At 36.9% G+C, this 18,224-nt stretch overlaps 1 protein-coding gene across 3 annotated transcripts in view; it reads left to right on the forward strand.

Moving 5' to 3' along the window:
- CCAR1 (cell division cycle and apoptosis regulator 1) overlaps positions 1 to 18,224 on the forward strand; it is a 64,907-nt gene that overhangs the window by 12,167 nt on the left and 34,516 nt on the right. For 2 of the 3 annotated variants that reach the window (XM_047072864.1, XM_047072862.1), the window contains exons 3-10: positions 3,486 to 3,658; positions 4,456 to 4,500; positions 9,147 to 9,179; positions 11,610 to 11,803; positions 13,176 to 13,290; positions 13,406 to 13,598; positions 16,398 to 16,527; positions 17,014 to 17,175. In XM_047072864.1, the coding sequence (XP_046928820.1) occupies positions 3,486 to 3,658; positions 4,456 to 4,500; positions 9,147 to 9,179; positions 11,610 to 11,803; positions 13,176 to 13,290; positions 13,406 to 13,598; positions 16,398 to 16,527; positions 17,014 to 17,175 (1,045 nt within the window). The remainder of the gene's footprint in view (positions 1 to 3,485; positions 3,659 to 4,455; positions 4,501 to 9,146; positions 9,180 to 11,609; positions 11,804 to 13,175; positions 13,291 to 13,405; positions 13,599 to 16,397; positions 16,528 to 17,013; positions 17,176 to 18,224) is intronic. The other variant, XM_047072863.1, reaches the window with a different exon arrangement.

The raw sequence follows: 18,224 nt of genomic DNA on the forward strand, positions 1-18,224 counted from the left end.
ACAGAGCAGATCTGAGGTCACACCACAGGTAGGTGAAGGAGATGAGTATGATAATTGAATCCTTGGTGCCACTTTTGTCAAATGTGTAACACGCCAATCTTAGAATTTAAAACACTAATAATTTTCGCTATGGTCCTTATCTTGTGTTCAATGAGTATCTGGCTTCTGTTATCCTAGAACAGCAGTTCTTAACCTTTTTTGGGTCTGTAATTCTCTTTAAAATGGAGGAAAGCTTTGGACTTTCTTGTTTGCAATTTTGCATACAATTTTAAAAGGTTAACAGGATCAAAAAAAAAATAAAATGTTAACAGGATCCACTGATTAGAACTTACGTCCTAGATTTCAGTACCTTTTTTTCTCAATGCAGTTAACTTCATTTTGAACTTGGGCTAGCATTAAGAGATTCTCCACTTTTATTTAAATTTCTTTTTTTAATGTTTATTTACTTATTTATTTTTAATGTTTATTTTTGAGAGAGTAAGAGTGTGCTCTAGTCGGGGAGGGGCAGAGAGAAAGGGGTACAGAGAATCCGAAGTGGGCTCTGAGCTGACAGCAGAGCGTTTAATGTGGGACTCAAACCCACAAACCATGAGATGATGACCTGAACCGAAGACAGACGCTCAACTGACTGAGCCACCCAGGTGCTCCTATTTACTTATTTTTGAGAGAGAAAGAGCACAGGCAGGGGAGGAGCAGAGAGAGAGAAGGAGACACAAAATCTGAGGCAGGCTTCAGGCTCTGAGCTGACAGAGGGGCTTGAACTCACAAACTGTGAGATCATGACCTGAGCTGAAGCCTGATGGTTAACTGACTGAGCCACCTAGTTGCCCTTTTATTTAAACTTCTATTTAAATTCATGTAGTTAGGCCTGGTTTCTCCTTTCTGCCCATCTGTGATATCTCACTTACTTAAAAACAAAACGACAAAACGACTTAAAAACGAAAGAAGATTAATGTGGTAAGGATTTAGGACATTTAGAACTTTTTTCCCCCCTTAGGTTCTCCTCCCCCCTCTTTTTAAATTTTTAACGATCTGTATGTTTTGCAGGGAGTCATTTGTAATTTATAAGAATGACAAATATAATTTCTGAGATTTTTGTTTTTGCTTTGCTTTGTCGTTGGTTTGTTTTAAGTAAAATTAATTTGAACTTTAAAATGACTGATAATGGACCTCACACTTCTAAAGATTTTCTGGGATATTCTAGATTAGGTGCTTTGTTTAGTTCATTAATGTTCTCTGTTCTCTTCCTGTACAGCAAAATACTATTCTTTGTATAAGGGTGTTAACTTAATAGTTATAGGGCAGCATTTTTCCCAGATATTTTACAGATATGTATTTTCAGATACAAGCAAGATGCTTTGTAAAAGAGTGTGTTCCGTGAGTAAATACTACTTTTATGGCAATCTTTTGAGGTTCCTAATGCTTAGTTGGCACATTAAAGGTTCTGAGTAAAATTATGTGCTTAATTCATTGTTTCCTATACTTTTTAAAAAAGTTGTTTCATATACTTTTTTTAAAGTTTAAAGTTTATTTATTTTGAGAGAGAGTGTGTGTGCACAGGCACACTCAAGCGAGGAAGGGCAGAGAGAGGGAGAGAGAGAAAATCCCAAGGAGGCTCTGCTCTGTCATTGCAGAGACTGACATGGGGCTCAGTCCCTTGAACTGTGAGACCCTGCCCTGAGCTGAAACTAAGGGTTGGATGCTCAACCCACTGAGCAACCCAGATGCCCCTAGAGTTTATTTATTTATTTTGAAAGGCAGGTGGTGCGTGTGAGTGTGTTTGGAGCAGAGAGAGGGAGACAGAATCCCAAGCTGGCTCCTTGCTGTCAGTGCATAGCCTGATGCAGGGCTCCATCCCAGGACCTTGAAATCATGACCTGAGCATATTTTAAGGGCTGCTCGGGGTGCCTGGGTGGCTCAGTCGGTTGAGTGTCCAACTTCAGCTCAGGTCATGATCTTGCGGTCTGTGAGTTCAAGCCCCACGTCAGGCTCTGTGCTGACAGCTTAGAGCCTGGAGCCTGCTTCACATTCTGTGTCTCCCTCTCTTTCTGCCCCTCCCCTGCTCATGCTCTGTCTCTCTCTGTCTCAAAAATAAATAAAAACATTAAAAAAAAAAAAAAAAAGAGCTGCTCAATCACCTGAGCCACTGAGCCACCCAGGTGCCCCAACTTTTTTTTTTCTCTTAATGTAAGCTCTGTGTCCATTGTAGGGCTTGAATTCATGACCCCGAGATCAAGAGTCGCATGCTTTACCAGCTTAGGCGGTCAGGTGCCCCGTTTCTTTAGCTTTTTAAACCTTGGACCCTTTTTTCTTTGCTTTCAGACTTTAATGTCCTGGGGAACTAGTCATTGTACAGGGAGATCCAATTTTGGGAAGGATAGTGCTAGATGCAATTTTTATTTTATTTTTTAGATTTCAGTGTTTAATTGATTGCTTTTTTGCATTCAGTGGAATTGCATGAAAGCTTCAAGTAAAATCTTAGCTCTAAGCATACATTAAACAATTACATACCTAAATCTGTCCTTCTGAGTTCTTTCCCCAGGTTGGTTTAATCAGGTGGTAATTTTAAGTTGCTGTGGTTAATTTTGTCGCATTGTCCCATAAAGTAGTGCAACAATTTTAAAGTGTTGCTTTGGTGTATTTCCTGGTTTATTTCCTCGTTATTTAGTATTTTCTAAATCTTTTTTGTTTTGTTTTGAAAGAGAGCACAGGAGTTGGGGAGCAGGGCAGAGTGGGGGGAGAGAGAGAGAGAGAGAGTGTGTGGGAGGGAGGGAGGGAAGGAACCCCAAGCAGGCTCTGGGCTCAGTATGGAGCCTGACATGTGGCCTAATCCCATGACCCTTGGATCACAACCCTAGCCAGAATGAAGAGTCAGACACTTAGCCGACTGAGCCACCCAGGTATGCCCCTTTAAGATGTTATTTTTAAGTAATGTGCACCCAACATGGGACTCCGAGGTTACAACCCCGAGACGAAGAATCCCATCTACCAACTGAGCCAGCCTGGTGCCCCTAGTTTTATAAATCTTTAATGCAAAGTAGAAATACATGAAAATTTTGTCCAGTAGAAAGTTATAGGTGGATAACTTGCAGCAGCACTGCCTATAATATATGATTTTCATCTTCTTGAAGATAAAACGGTAAATTCTAGATTAGTAAAATAATACAATTTATTTTCTGCATTTTTTCCTGAAAATACTTCTTAAGAGTACTTTAGACTTTTGATCTAGGTAAGGTTGGTTGTGTTCATTGTGCAGTTTGATTTTATAGAATTATGTTTTCAATCATGACATCAACATTAAGTACAAAGCCACTGGGATCTGGGACGGTACTTGAATCAGTTCAGTTTAACAAGCTTTACTCAAATTCTGCTTTAGGTTATTACTAAACAATTACAACATTATTCATAACTAAGTACTTATGGAAGATTCCTAGGAAGGATCCAAATAATGTTTTTCTTTTCTTTCCTTTTTAATCTCATTTTAGCCGCGTTGGGTGTTCAACAGCCATCACTCCTTGGAGCATCTCCTACCATTTACACACAGCAAACTGCATTAGCAGCAGCGGGCCTTACGACACAAACCCCAGCAAACTATCAGTTAACTCAGACTGCGGCGCTGCAGCAACAAGCTGCAGCTGCAGCAGCTGCATTGCAACAGGTGAATCTCTTTATTTTTTTTAAGTTTATTTATTTATTTTGACAGCAAGAGAGCGTGAGTAGTGGGGGGGGGGGGCGGTTAGAGAGGAGGAGAGAGAAAGAGAATCCCAAGAAGGCTCCACGCTGTCAGCACAGAGCCCAGCTTGGGGCTGTTGTAAAATCATGATCTAAGCCAAAACCAAGAGTTGGATGCTCAACCAGCTCAGCCACCCAGGCACTCCTTTGTTGGCTTTTATTTATTTATTTTTTAAGTGTTTTTATTTATTTTTGAGACAGAGACAGAGCATGAGCAAGGGAGGGGCAGAGAGAGAGGGAGACACAGAATCCGAAGCAGGCTTCAGGCTCTGAGCTGTTAGCACAGAGCCTGACGTGGGGCTTGAACTCACAGACTGTGAGATCATGACCTGAGCCAAAGTTGGACGCTCAACCAACTGAGCCACCCAGGCACCCCCTTTGTTGGCTTTTAATATGTGACATAGAAAACTATTAATTCTGTGTAGCCACAGTAGGTACTTTCATTTTTTAAAGACTTAATAATTGTGGGGTTTTATTATGCTTATTTTTCAGGTGATTAAAATTACTATATATGCTAAGATATATGGAGCAGTGCATCTGCATGGTCAAAATTCTTAAAACGGATAGTCCTTATATCTTTTGCTTATTTTTCATCAAGTTTAGCTGTTCAAGAAAATTTCTATTTAGTATAAGTTTGTTTATGTATTTGTATATATGTATATCACTTTGAGAATGAATAAAACTAACATCCATATTTTTCTTTGAAAAAAAATTTTTTTCCAGCAATATTCACAACCTCAGCAGGCCTTGTATAGTGTGCAACAGCAGGTTAGTTTATATTTTCCATATTAAAAACTGATTTTTAAAAAGCCATTTGTCCCAGATTCAATTTATACAGATTTTATGTCCTTTCAGCTACATTAATGTGTGATTTGAATTCTTTTGGGGTGGGGAAATGAGGTAGGTTAAAAGGAATGTCTCCCAGGGAGAGGAAGGTAGGAGAGGTGTCCTGTGGAAATTGAAATCTTCAACTAGCAGCCATTTTTGTCACATGTTGCTAAGAAAGCATGCAGAGGATAATCTGGAAAGAATCTGTTACTGAGTCAGTGGCCCAGTACTTCTGTCTGGAGCATCTAGCCCTACTGTGCTGTATTAGACCATATGTGAAAATGAAAAGGTCCTTTTTCTCATTTGAAACCTAAGCCCTAGATAGACCACTGGCTTTGAGCCTTTATTTTTTATTTTTATTGGTTTTATTATTTTGGTTTTTTAATGTAAGCTCTATACCCAGTGTGGGACTTGAGTCACGATTCTGAGGTCAAGAGTCGCACACTCTACCAACTGAGCCAGCCAGGCACCCCGTGAGCCTTTATTTTTTTTAAAGCAACAGAATCCTCTCTATTTTCACCTAATGAAATCGTGTATTGAAACTCAGTATATAAAATATTAAAATAGAGCTGTTGAAAGTGGGTAGAAGCCTCCCGTTGTATTTTCCCATTCCTACTCTCATAGCATATTTTGACAATTTGAAAACTCCCGACGTAGGGAAAAAGCAAGTTTTTTTAGCCCTTTTTCCCTAGTCTTGTTCTATAATTATGTTCTATGGAGCCTTATATCTGTGATGATAGGAAAAGCTAAGAAAAAATGAACCCAAGGAGAGGCATGTCAAGGAGAAAAGAGTTTGCCCTGCTGAAATCTAGATAGGTTCTAGCCTAAGCACCCACGCAAGGCTTTTTAAGAGTAGAGGTAGTCTTCTTTCTTCTCAGTGTTGTTGATAGCTTCAGGAAAGTATAGCAGTCAGGAGGGGAAAAGGGGATATGAGAGAAGGACCAAAAACTTAGATCCAAAAACACTAGATAAACATGAGGCTTCTTATCCATAAGGTCTTGTCCCTAGTGGATCCATGACCCAATTTCACTCTTGGCTAAGTCCTTTGGGGCTTCAGAAGCATTGCACTTTCACTGAAGGTTATACTATCCCCCTAATATTGATGTAAACTTGTAAAAATTTGGCAAGAGATTGATGTCAGAGTTGGCTACCTGCTTTTCAAAAATATCCTTAGACTTATTTTATTACTGTTATGAAGTTTATCATTAAAGATTATGTGTTAGGTTGAACCGTATGAAAATGAAAGGCTCAAATGCTATTGCCTTAAAAAATGCCATTGTTTATTCTTGACTTAGAGAAAAAATAATTTGGTAGATTAAACCTCTAATACATGGTAATCCCAGGTAAGCCGGGTGCTTTGAATAGGACCCCACATAGATTCTTTTATCCTAGCTTAAGTCAACTTTCTATTCCATAATTTAAATTTTTTTCTTTTTACACCAATTCCTTGTATTTTCTGGTAATGAGTGTTATCCTTTACTATTGCCAAAAAACCGATGTCAGAGTGTATGGTCCCTTATGGTCCCCATGCATGTGGCAAATCTGAGAAGGCTTCTCATTTTTAGGGGGATATATATGAATTAGATAGCCTGTGATTTTTTTTTTTTTTTTTTTTTTTTTTTTGAGAGAGAGAGATGGATGAAGCGTGAGTGGGGGAGTGGCAGACGGAGAGGGAGACACGGAATCCAAAGCAGTCTCCAGGCTCTGATCTGTCAGCATAGAACTCGATGTGGGCCTGAATCCAAGAACCGTGAGAGCATGACATGAGCCGAAGTTGGACTCTCAACTGACTGAGCTACCCAGGCACCCCTAATTTTATTTTCTTTTACTAGGCTCAGCTTTTCTTTTTGAGTATAGTTGACACACATTTGTTACATTAATTTCAGGTATACAACTTAATGATGTGACAAATTTTTACATTATGCTACGTTCACCGCAAATGTGGCTACCATGTGTCTTGTTACATTGTTATTAGAACAACACTGACTGTGTTCCTTACGCTATGCTTTTTTTAAAAAAATTTTTTTTATAGCCAGCAACTTTTTTTAATGTTACATTTACTATTCTCAAGGCACATCTGATGATACATTTTATAACACAGTAGGTGTCAAAGTATGTTCCACATATGATTTCTTCAGGATCCCTCCTCTTTCTGAATTCCAAATGGAGGAACTGAAGTCTGATATAAAGACTGACGACCCATATTCTATCTTCGCAAGCTTGTACAGCACTATTGTAAAATGTAATGTAAGAGAACTATAAACTAGGAACTTCTTCAGTTTTTTGAACCTTCATTCAGATTTTTAAAAAATTTTTTAATGTTTATTTATTTTTTTATTTTTGAGAGAGAGACAGAGTGTGAGCAGGGGAGGAGCAGAGAGAGAGGGAGACACAATCCGAAGCAGGCTCCAGGCTCTGAGCTGTCAGCGTAGAGCCCGATGCGGGGCTTGAACTCATGAACCGTGAGATCATGACTTGAGCCAAAGTCGGACGCCTACCAACTGAGCCATCCAGGCACCCCTTAATGTTTATTTTTATGAATGTTTATTTTTAGAGAGAGGGAATGTGCATGTTTGCTTGCTCTTAAGTGTGGGAGAGAGAATCCCAAGCAGGCTCTGCCCTGTCAGCACAGAGCCACACGTGGGACTCACTCTCACAAACTATGAGATTGTGACCTAAGCTGAAATCAAGAGTTGAACTCTTAACCGACTTAGCCATCCAAGCTCCCCCTTAGGCTGTGCCTTTTCATTCCTGTGACCTAATCATTCTGTAACTAGAAGTTTGAATCTCCCTCTTCCCTTCACTCATTTTGCTCAAACCTCCTCCTTTCCAGCAGCCATCAGTTCTCTGTGTTTATAGCTCTGATTCTCCTTTTTTGTTCATTTTTTTTCTAATCCACTTACGAGTGAAATCATGTATTTGTCTTTCTCAGTCTGACATATTTCACTTAGCATAATAGTCTCTAGGTCCATCTGTATTGTCTGATATGGCACAAGCTCATCCTTTTTTGTGGCTATGTAATATTCCTGTGTGTGTGTGTGTGTGTGTGTGTGTGTGTGTGTGTGTGTGTGGTTGCTTCCATATATTGGCTTATAAATAATGCTGTGGTAAACCTAGAGGTGCATATATCTTTTCACGTTAGTGTTTTTGTTTTCTTTGGGTAAATATCCAATATGGAATTATTGGATTATATGGTATTTCTATTTTTGATTTTATGAGGAACCTCCATGCTGTTTTCCACAGTAGCTGTATCAATTCACATTCCACCAGCAGTACATGACAGTTCCTCCACATTCTTGCCAACACTTAATTTCATGTGTTTTTGAATTTGCCATTCTGACAGGTGTGAAGTGATAGCTCGTTGTAGCTTTGATTTGCATTTCCTTGATGATGCATGATGTTGAACATCTTTTCATGTGTTGTTTCATCTATCTGTATGTCTTTGGAAAAAATGTCTGGATCCCCTGCCGATTTTTTAATAAGATCGTTTTTTGGTGTGAGTTACTGTGTGAGTCATTCATATATATGGGGAATTTATCCTTTATCAGATGTATCATGTAGATAGTCAATGATATATTTTTTAAGTAATTTCTACACCCAAACATGTGGCTAAGGCTCAGGACCCTGAGATCAAGAGTCTCATGCACTACTAACTGAGTCAGCCAGATGCAAATAGATAGCCAATGATATTTTTGATACAGGTAGCATACTGATGATATTTAATCATTTCTGTAGCACAGTGATTAACGTGGTAGAACTAGAAATTTTCCTGTCTAGGGTCTCATAGGGTTTTTTTGTGGGTGTTACTCTTATGAAATAAGATAAAAGATCAATTTCTTTATTGAACAAATTAGTTGGTTTTCGTTTTTTTTAAGATTAAAAAAAATGTTTGAGAGAGAGGAGAGCAAGTGAGTGGGGAAAGTGTAATGAGAGAGAATCCCAAGCAGGCTCCACATGGCCAGCCCAGAGCCTGATGCAGGGCTTGATCTCATGAACCATGAGATCTTGACCTCTGCAGAGATCAACAATTGGACACTCAACTGAGCCACCGAGACACCCCTTTTGTTAAGGAGTTTGTTTGTTTGTTTGTTTGTTTGTTTTAATGTTTATTTTTGAGAGAGAGAGAGCAGGGGAGGGGCAGAGAGAGAGAGACAGAAGATCTTGCCGTCAGTGCAGAGCCCAGTTTGGGGCTCTAAACCACTACTGCGAGATCATGACCAGAGCCAAAGTCAGAAGCTCAGTGGCCACCCAGGCACCCCTAAAGATTTTATGTTTAAGTAATCTCTACACCCAGTGTGGGCTCATACTTAAAACCCCGAGATGAAGAGTTGCATGCTGTGCTCATGGAGGCAGCCAGGTTGTTCCACTGAATGAGTTAGTTATATATCAGATCTACGCTTAGAAATAGTTGTAGGAAAAAAAAAGAAATAGTTGTAGGAAACCTTACAGCTAATGACTTCTGGTATTTTTTACTGTATTTCTTAATTAGAAATGAAGTACCGACTTAATAGGAATTTTTCCTTATATAAAGCATCTGTGAAACAATTTCAATTGATCTTTTTTGTTTTTCTTTTTTCTATTTTCAGTTACAGCAACCTCAACAGACCCTTTTAACACAGGTTAGTTTGCCATTATTTTAATTTCTTTTGGATATCTGAATGAAGAATAGACCACAATTTTATTTGTATTCTAGTGTTCCAGAGTTTGAAGATGAATATTGGTTGGATTTACATAATAATTTAACAATATGTTAAATACAGCTGGAAAGCATATGGTTTAATTTTCTCTTTTATGGTTTTTGGTCACAGATCCAGCTGTGATCTAGTTTGAATAAATATGAGGTCTTATTTAAACTTAATTCTGGGGCATTCACTTTCGAATGTCCCCTCTATAAAGAGAGCTGTCCTACTGTTCTTCCTTTCTGATCTTTTACTCTAATAAACTTTTGCCTGCTGTTCAAAAAAACCAAAAAACTGATTTTGGCATTTACATTTCTTTTGTAACTAATAATTTTAGGAAGTTTTTATGTATCTTTTTTGGCTTGACCTTAGTAGGTGAAGGTATTGTTTACATTATCAGCTTAGTTTTTCAGCAGCATTAAAATGTTTTGAACTTTTAATGCTCCTTTAGGTTTGTGGACCACTTACAGTCCCTGTTGCATATTTTTTTCATTTTAGAAATTATTTAAAAGTGTAAGAAACCATCCCTGGTTTATAAGCTATACATGAATCAGAAGCTGTGGGCTGGATGTGGCCCAAGGGCCATGGTTCACTGAGAGTGAAATACTATGCAACTGGCAAAAACAAAACAGAGCCTCTAATAATAACTGGTGACCATTTCCCCATGGTTAAGGAATTGGGTATCGAAGGAACAGGAGAAGGTTTACTCTATAACCTTTCATACTTTTTTAGTCTTGAATCTGTTATTTTTGTAAAAAATGCACTTGAGTTGAGAAGTCAACCTCACTTTCTGTTATTATAGAATCAAAATCAACTAACACTGATCTTGTATTTTCAATCTCCAATAGTAGAATTTCCAAACTAATTAGAAAAGCTATAAAAATTTGTCTTTTCTTAGAGTAGCATTTCCCATTGTGTACCCATAAATCATTAGTGTCTTAGGATGTTAATTATTTTCGTGGGAAAATAATTTTATGGTCACAATTTGAGAAATGTTGAGTTCCTTCACTATATGTAGGACTTTGCTTTTTTTTTTTTAATGGTAGAAATTAAGAGACTCGTCATGGCAGGTATAAAACAAATACAATGGTTTGTCTTGAAGAATTAGATGAATGTTTCTTTTTAATGATTTTATTCCTATTTATGTAGAGAAGTTTTAATCAGTAATATGTTATTCATGCTTGATTGTGCCACGAAAGAACAATGAAAGTGTTAACTTTTTTTCTTTTTGTTCCTGTTTTATTTAAGGATAAGTGACATATGATACTGTATTAGTTGAAGGTGTGCAATGTAATTTGACTTACGTATATTGTGAAATGATTATCATAAGAAGTTTAGTTAATATGCATCACCTCACAAATATTTTTTTCTGATGAGAACTTTTAAGAGCTGTCTCATTAACTTTTAAATATACAATACAATATTATATTCACTATACTGTACATTACATCCTTATATTTATTTTATAACTAGAAGTTTGTGTTTTTTGACCATTTTCACCCATTCCCCTTCCCTCCACACCTCTGTTAATCACCAATATGTTCTCTGTTTCTGTCATTTTTTGAGTTTTTTAAGATTTTACACATAAGTGAGATATGTATTTGTCTTTCACTTGTATAGGACTTTACCTGAGTATCACATTATTGTTTTTGAATTTGTGAGAAGGGACTAAAATACACAGGTTTTTGTTTGTTTTTTAATTTACATCCAAGTTGGCGTATAATGCAACAATGATTTCAGGGGTAGTTTCCTTAATGCCCGTTACCCATTTAGCCCATCCCCCCTCCCACAACCCCTCCAGTAACCCTGTTTGTTCTCCATATTTAAGAGTCTTTTATGTTTTGTCCCCTTCCCTGTTTTTCCTTCCCTTCCCTTGTGTTCATCTGTTCTGTGTCTTAAAGTCCTCATATGAGTGAAGTCATATGATATTTGTCTTTCTCTAATTTCACTTAGCATAATACCCTCTGGTTCCATCCACATAGTTGCAAGTGGTTGTTTTTGTTTTTTTTTTTTCTTTTTTTTTAAGTGATCTCTACACCCAGTATTGTGTTTGAACCTATAACCCGGAGACCAAGAGTCACACACTCCACCAGCTGAGCCAGCCAGGCACCCCTAAAATATGCAGTATTTTTTAAAACTTGTTTCACTATGGTATCTTCTTTTCTTGGAATGATCTGTGAAAACATTCATTTGAGAGAATTTAATGTTGAAGTAGATTTTTTTTAATATTTATCTTATCTTCAAGGTGTACATGTGTATTTCCTAACTTCAACTAAGTTATTTTTAGCATTTTTAGTTTTGAGTAGTCATTTTTAATTTCTAGAGTATTTCAAATCATTAGCTTAATTTGTTGTTGATTTTGTTTTATAGCCAGCTGTTGCACTGCCTACAAGCCTTAGCCTGTCTACTCCTCAGCCTGCAGCACAGATAACTGTATCATATCCAACACCTAGGTCCAGTCAGCAACAAACCCAACCTCAAAAACAGCGTGTTTTTACAGGTGTAGTCACAAAACTACATGATACATTCGGATTTGTGGATGAAGATGTATTCTTTCAGCTTAGGTAAACTTAGGTTTTGACAAATGCCTTCTTGTATTTATTTATTTATTTATTTATTTATTTATAAGTTTATTTTGAGAGAGTGCGTATGTGCCTGTGCACACAAGTGAGTGGGGGAGGAGCAGAGAGTGGTGAGCGAGAGAGTATCCCAAGCAGGCTCTTGTACCATCAGGGCAGAGCCCCTTGCAGAACTTGAACTCATATTTTGTGAGATTATGGCCTGAAGCGAAATCAAGAGTTGGATGCTTAGCCTACTGAACCACCCAGGCGCCCCAGCCTTCTTGTATTTAGCATGAAGTATATTGATAAGGCTTAGTTACGGCAGAGGATCGTGGTTTAGTTGTAAGTTTTTGTTTTAGTCATTCAGCTTTTATTATATTTGTATCTGGCCTTTTTTGATGGAGAATATGAATGAAGCTATCTTCTGGTTACTGAACAAAGTAGTTAATGGTGAATTCTTTATACATGTTTTATAGGAGTGAGTTTATTTTCCAACTCTTCATGGGCAGACTTAAAATAGGATTAGAGACCTATACCTTTTAAAATTAATCTTCTAGGGGCGCCTGGGTGGCGCAGTCGGTTAAGCGTCCGACTTCAGCCAGGTCACGATCTTGCTGTCCGTGAGTTCGAGCCCCGCGTCAGGCTCTGGGCTGATGGCTCAGAGCCTGGAGCCTGTTTCTGATTCTGTGTGTGTCTCTCTCTCTCTGCCCCTCCCCCGTTCATGCTCTGTCTCTCTCTGTCCCAAAAAATAAATAAACGTTGAAAAAAAAAAAAATTAAAAAAAAAATTAATCTTCTATTTGACATATCTAATGACAATATATACTAAAAAAGCATTTTCAACTGAAAAATTAGCGAATCAAATTGATTGATTAGTGACTAACCTATTCAAAATAATATTTTTTAGTGTGATGGTGGTTGCATGAAATAAGATTTTCCGTGGATATCTCAAATATATTCTTAATGAATTGCCTTGGAGGTACTTTTTTGGGAAATGTAATTGCTGTATGACATTAAAAAAAATGGGTCTCCTATTTTCCACCTCATTTCTCTTATCTCTCCACAGCCCAAAGGAAATCTTACTCTTGGGCTATAAAAGGTAGAATGTACTGTAGAAGGAAGGACACAATATTGGGAGAAAATGGAGAAAATGAGGTGAAAATTATTTCTTCCATTTCAAACCCTGTGTTTTTACAGGGAGGGTGAAACATGATCAGTACTCAAATCAGTGTAGGAGTGGCAGACAAAAAGTAGACTTTTTAAGAGCTTTTTAGACTTCCATTTCAGATAGTTTACTTTAGTTAAAATACTACAAATGTAAATAATTTTTGGAGGAATCTTTTAATTGCATTTATATTTAACAATTTTTTTTCCAGTGCTGTCAAAGGGAAAACCCCCCAAGTGGGTGACAGAGTATTGGTTGAAGCTACATATAATCCCAATATGCCTTTTAAATGGAATGCACAAAGAATTCAGACTCTACCAAACCAGGTATATAAAATACTGAGTTAAGTATTACAGAAACTTGGTGATTCAGTCTTCTAATAATTGAAGTTTTTTTTCTTCATTTAAAAAATTTTTATTTTATTTTTTTATTTTTGTTAAGAATCAATCCCAAACTCAACCTTTACTCAAGACTCCTCCTGCTGTACTTCAGCCAATTGCACCACAGACGACATTTGGTGTTCAGGCTCAGCCTCAGCCCCAGTCACTGTTGCAGGCACAGATTTCAGCAGCTTCTATTACGCCATTATTGCAGACTCAGCCACAGCCTTTATTACAGCAGCCACAGCAGAAAGGTATTACATGCAGTGTATCTTTTCTGTTTCAGACTAATATATAACTTTTACAGCTTTTTAGTTGTTAAAATAATGAGAATGTGCTTTTAATTATAAAAAAGGCAGGGATTTCCAGAATACTTGAAAGGAAGTGTAAGTATCTTATGTAGACCGCTTGTATTTTATACCTCTTTGGAAGTATTTTTATTTTGTTGCTTTTATAGGAAGACCTGCTCTTTGTGAACTTGACATAAATATTAGAGTTATTAATCCCTTGTCCCTTCATTAGTATTTTATCTGTAATGGAAGAAAATGTCATATAAACATAACATTATATGTATATATTGTCTAGTGGTAGTACTTTGTTGAACTCTAGTGCATGAAATGAGCCGTGTTTTACATTTTTCCTTTGCAAATTAATTATTTGAAGCTCTGGACAGTTTTTTACTGAACCAGTGTTAACAAAGATAGCCTTGGCTTAACAGAAGCCTACTTAATTGGTATTTTCTTAAAGTGTAATTGTGGCAATTTCTCTTTTATTATAAATTATGACACACTTAGAATTATTAAAGAGATTATAATGTAATGAGTTCTTAGATGAATACCTGCACAATCACTACTTGGGTAAAAAGTTAAAATGGTTAGTTTACTCTTTTTTAATAGTTTTACTCTCTAAACTATGGATGTCCGCATAATACAGTTTAGCTTTGTTTTTGAATTTTACATAGTGTGTGATTCCATTTATGTAATCTGTTGTGTAAGACTTACTTTATTCAATATTATGTTGTGACAGTTTCTTATACTTTTTTTCCATGTGGGTTATTCTTCATTTTTATCATTAGAAAATATTATATGTATGAATATTGTATAGTTTATCTGTTCTTTGGTAAACGTTTGGATTGTTTCTAGTTTTTGGTTTTGGAAAATTCTGTTATAAATGTCCTCACATATGTGTCTCAGGGGAATGTGCCTAGGTTTCTCTTCATATATGTGTCCAGGGCATATACCTTCAGGTGGCGTTGCGGGGTCTGAGGGTTTGTGTGACTTAAACTTACTAGGTAATGTGAGACCATTTCCAAGCTCTTGGTTCTTCCAGATATTTGATTAGTAGTCCTGTGAATTCTCTTTTTTTTTTTAATTTTTATTTAATTTTAAAAATAATTTTTAAAGTTTCATTACTTATTTTTTTAAATTTTATTTATTTTTAAGTAATCTCTACACCTGATGTGGACCTTGAACTCATGACCCTGAGGTCAAGAATCAGGATGCTCTTCCATCTGAGCCAGTCAGGCACCCCAGTCATGTGATTTCTAATATTTTTTTTTCCTTTTCATGTTTTTCCTAAGAGGTTTTGTTTTCTATTTGTGAGCTGGGACTTGAATACCACTTTTTCCTTGTCATTGTGTCAAGAAGAGAGAATGGCCTCTGTGGGAGGGATGAAGGCAGCTAAGTCCCATGAATTTGGTGGATGACTTAGAGAAGCAATGAGTAGGGTAGAAAAAATAGAAGAGAGAAAAATAGGGGCACCTGGCTGCCTCAGTTGAAGGAGCTTGCAACTCTTGATCTTAGTGTTGTGATTTCGAGGCCCATGTTGGGTATAGAGATTACTTAAAATCTTAAAAGAAGGGTGAAAAGTGGTGTGGTAGGATGAGGATTTCAGAGGAGTTGATGTGTTGGCAGAAGGGTAGGGAATTGTCCATTGGGAACTAGGATTCCTTATTATAAGAAACATAAGTTAGCTAATTTTTCCTCCAGTTTTTACCATGAAAATTTTCAAGCATTCAAAAATGTCAAAAGAACAGTATAGTGATCACTTACATACTTACAACCTTGTAAAAATTTTTAACATTTTACTTTGTGTTTTACATGTGTATATACAAATAGTTTTTGCTTAATCATTTAAAGTAATTAGCAGACAGTGACATTTCATCCCTATGTACTTAAGCATGCCCTTCCTCAAAGAGACCATTTTTCTAATAACTACAATCTGTTATATCTAAGAATATATTTATATCTTAGATATATCTAAGAATATATTTACATATTCTCAATATATTCATATCCCCCCATTTGTCTCCTAGATGTTTTTCAAGGTTATTTTTATTTCCTAAACAAAAGTGAAAAACAAAAAGCCAGTCAGCTTTTATCCATTGTATTTGGTTATGTTACTTTAGTTTTTTTATTCTAGAATAGTTTCCCACTTTTCCTTTCTTCCTTTATGACATTGACTTTTTGAAGAGAGTAGGCTTGTTGACTTATAGATTCTTTTGGAATGTTGTATTCTGTATTTGCTGGGATTCCTTGCAATATTTTTACCTTGTTCCGCTATCCGTCATATAAACTATGAACTAGAATTAAATCTGAAGGCTTTGGCAAGAACACATCATACATGATGTTTTGTAATTCATATTGCATCATACTAGGAGGCACATGTCAGATTCTTGTATTAATTGATGCTAAATTTGATTACTTGGTCCGAGTGGTGGCCATAGATCTCTCCATTATAAGGAGCTTTTTCTCTGGGTAATCTTTGGCTGATACTTTAGCACCCTGTGAATATCTTACTGTACAGCACTCTGGTTTACTGTCTGTGGATCAAGAAGTTCAAACTACAGCCCTTGGATTTGGTCCATGGGCTGGTTTTATATGGTCTCTGAGCTTTTGCATTTTTAAACTGTTGTAAAAAGTATATACAAATAAATGATCTCTACAATTTTTTGGCCACAAAGCTTAAGATGTTAGCTTACTTTTTCTATTTGTAAAACATAACTAGGTGATGCTTTTATATAAGTTAAAATATTTTTTCTGTGTCTTTTAAAGCTGGTTTATTGCAGCCTCCTGTCCGTATAGTTTCACAGCCACAACCAGCACGGAGATTAGATCCACCATCCAGATTTTCAGGAAGGAATGACAGAGGCGATCAAGTGCCTAACAGAAAAGATGATAGAAGGTATGTTTTTAAAAGTATAAGTTTGATGGTGGTGATGGTTGCACAGTGTGAATGCACTTAATGCCACTGAAGTGTACATTTAAAAGTGGTTAAATGCTAAGTTTGTCTTACACGTTTTATAATAGTTTTGTTTTTTTTTTTTTTAATTTTTTTTTTTTTCAACGTTTATTTATTTTTGGGACAGAGAGAGACAGAGCATGAACGGGGGAGGGGCAGAGAGAGAGGGAGACACAGAATCGGAAACAGGCTCCAGGCTCTGAGCCATCAGCCCAGAGCCCGACGCGGGGCTCGAACTCACGGACTGCGAGATCGTGACCTGGCTGAAGTCGGACGCTTAACCGACTGCGCCACCCAGGCGCCCCTTATAATAGTTTTTAAAAGTTATTAAAGTATATTGAAATCTTGCTTGTAGTAAGTATTGATTTTATTGAAGAACTCTTCAATAATGCCAGAAATATTAGTAATTTTAGAAAATTCTGTTTCAAGTCGTGAAAGGGAGAGAGAAAGACGTAGATCCAGAGAAAGATCTCCTCAGAGAAAACGTTCCCGGGAGAGATCTCCTCGAAGAGAGAGAGAACGATCACCTCGAAGAGTTCGACGTGTTGTTCCACGTTACACAGTTCAGTTTTCAAAATTTTCTTTAGATTGGTAAGTTCTTTGCCCCTCAATTGTTTCATTGAATTACCAGTTTCTGGTTTTGTATAATTTACTAGAGTGTGTTATATATACAGAGATATTTTTCTTACATACTCCATTGTGTTTGATAAAGTAATACGGCAGTGTACCAGTTATTTCAAGTTAGCTGTGACAATGTGGCATAATAGCAAAATGGACCTACATATACACTCATAGACATATAACATACACATGTGTGTGTATCCATAAATAGATTTTTCAGCCTTTGGAATCAGAGGTGGTGAGTGGGTGAGTTACCAAGAATTTCTGAGTTTTGGGGCGCCTGGGTGGCTCAGTCGGTTAAGCGTCCGACTTCGGCTCAGGTCATGATCTCATGGTCCGTGGGTTTGAGCCCCACGTCGGGCGGGCTCTGTGCTGACAGCTCAGAGCCTGGAGCCTGTTTCGAATTCTGTGTCTCCCTCTCTGTCTGACCCTCCCCCATTCATGCTCTCTCTCTGTCTCAAAAATAAATAAACGTTAAAAAAAAAAAAATTTCTGTTTCACCTGCAAAATGGAAATTCTGTTAACTAGCAGAATTACTAAGGTTAAATTGAGTTCTTGTATCTAAAGCACTTGATCAGTCTATGGCAGTTGTAGATACTCTGCATTTAATGGATGGTGGGATGTGGTGGCCAACAAGGTAATAGATAGCTACAAAGTTGCAATTCATAAAAAGATTGGCAAAATGACTAATTTAGCCTATGGGGAAAGGAAGAATTATCCAAAGGCCCTGAGACTGGCAGTTGTGTATAGGATAAATTAACAAATGGGGAAAACAAATTGACAGTAAAGTAAGAAAAATGAATCATTGAAAGCAGTGTTTATAGCTGTTGAACATAGGCACAGATAACTGTATGTACTTTAGTATCCTGAGAAAGTATTAACTGCATTTTATCAAAGAATAATATTCATAATTCTAGTCTATCAAAAGTTTAAATTTCTATATATTCAGTTCTAGATTGAGTAAAAACAGTGTAATTTACTTACACAACTCAGTGCCAAAAAAAAAAATCTTGCTTAGT

The sequence above is a fragment of the Lynx rufus genome, unplaced genomic scaffold (genome assembly GCF_022079265.1).
Source record: "Lynx rufus isolate CCGP_SWC_20201006 ecotype Redwood Valley unplaced genomic scaffold, mLynRuf1.p SCAF_11, whole genome shotgun sequence".
Classification (NCBI taxonomy): domain Eukaryota; kingdom Metazoa; phylum Chordata; class Mammalia; order Carnivora; family Felidae; genus Lynx; species Lynx rufus.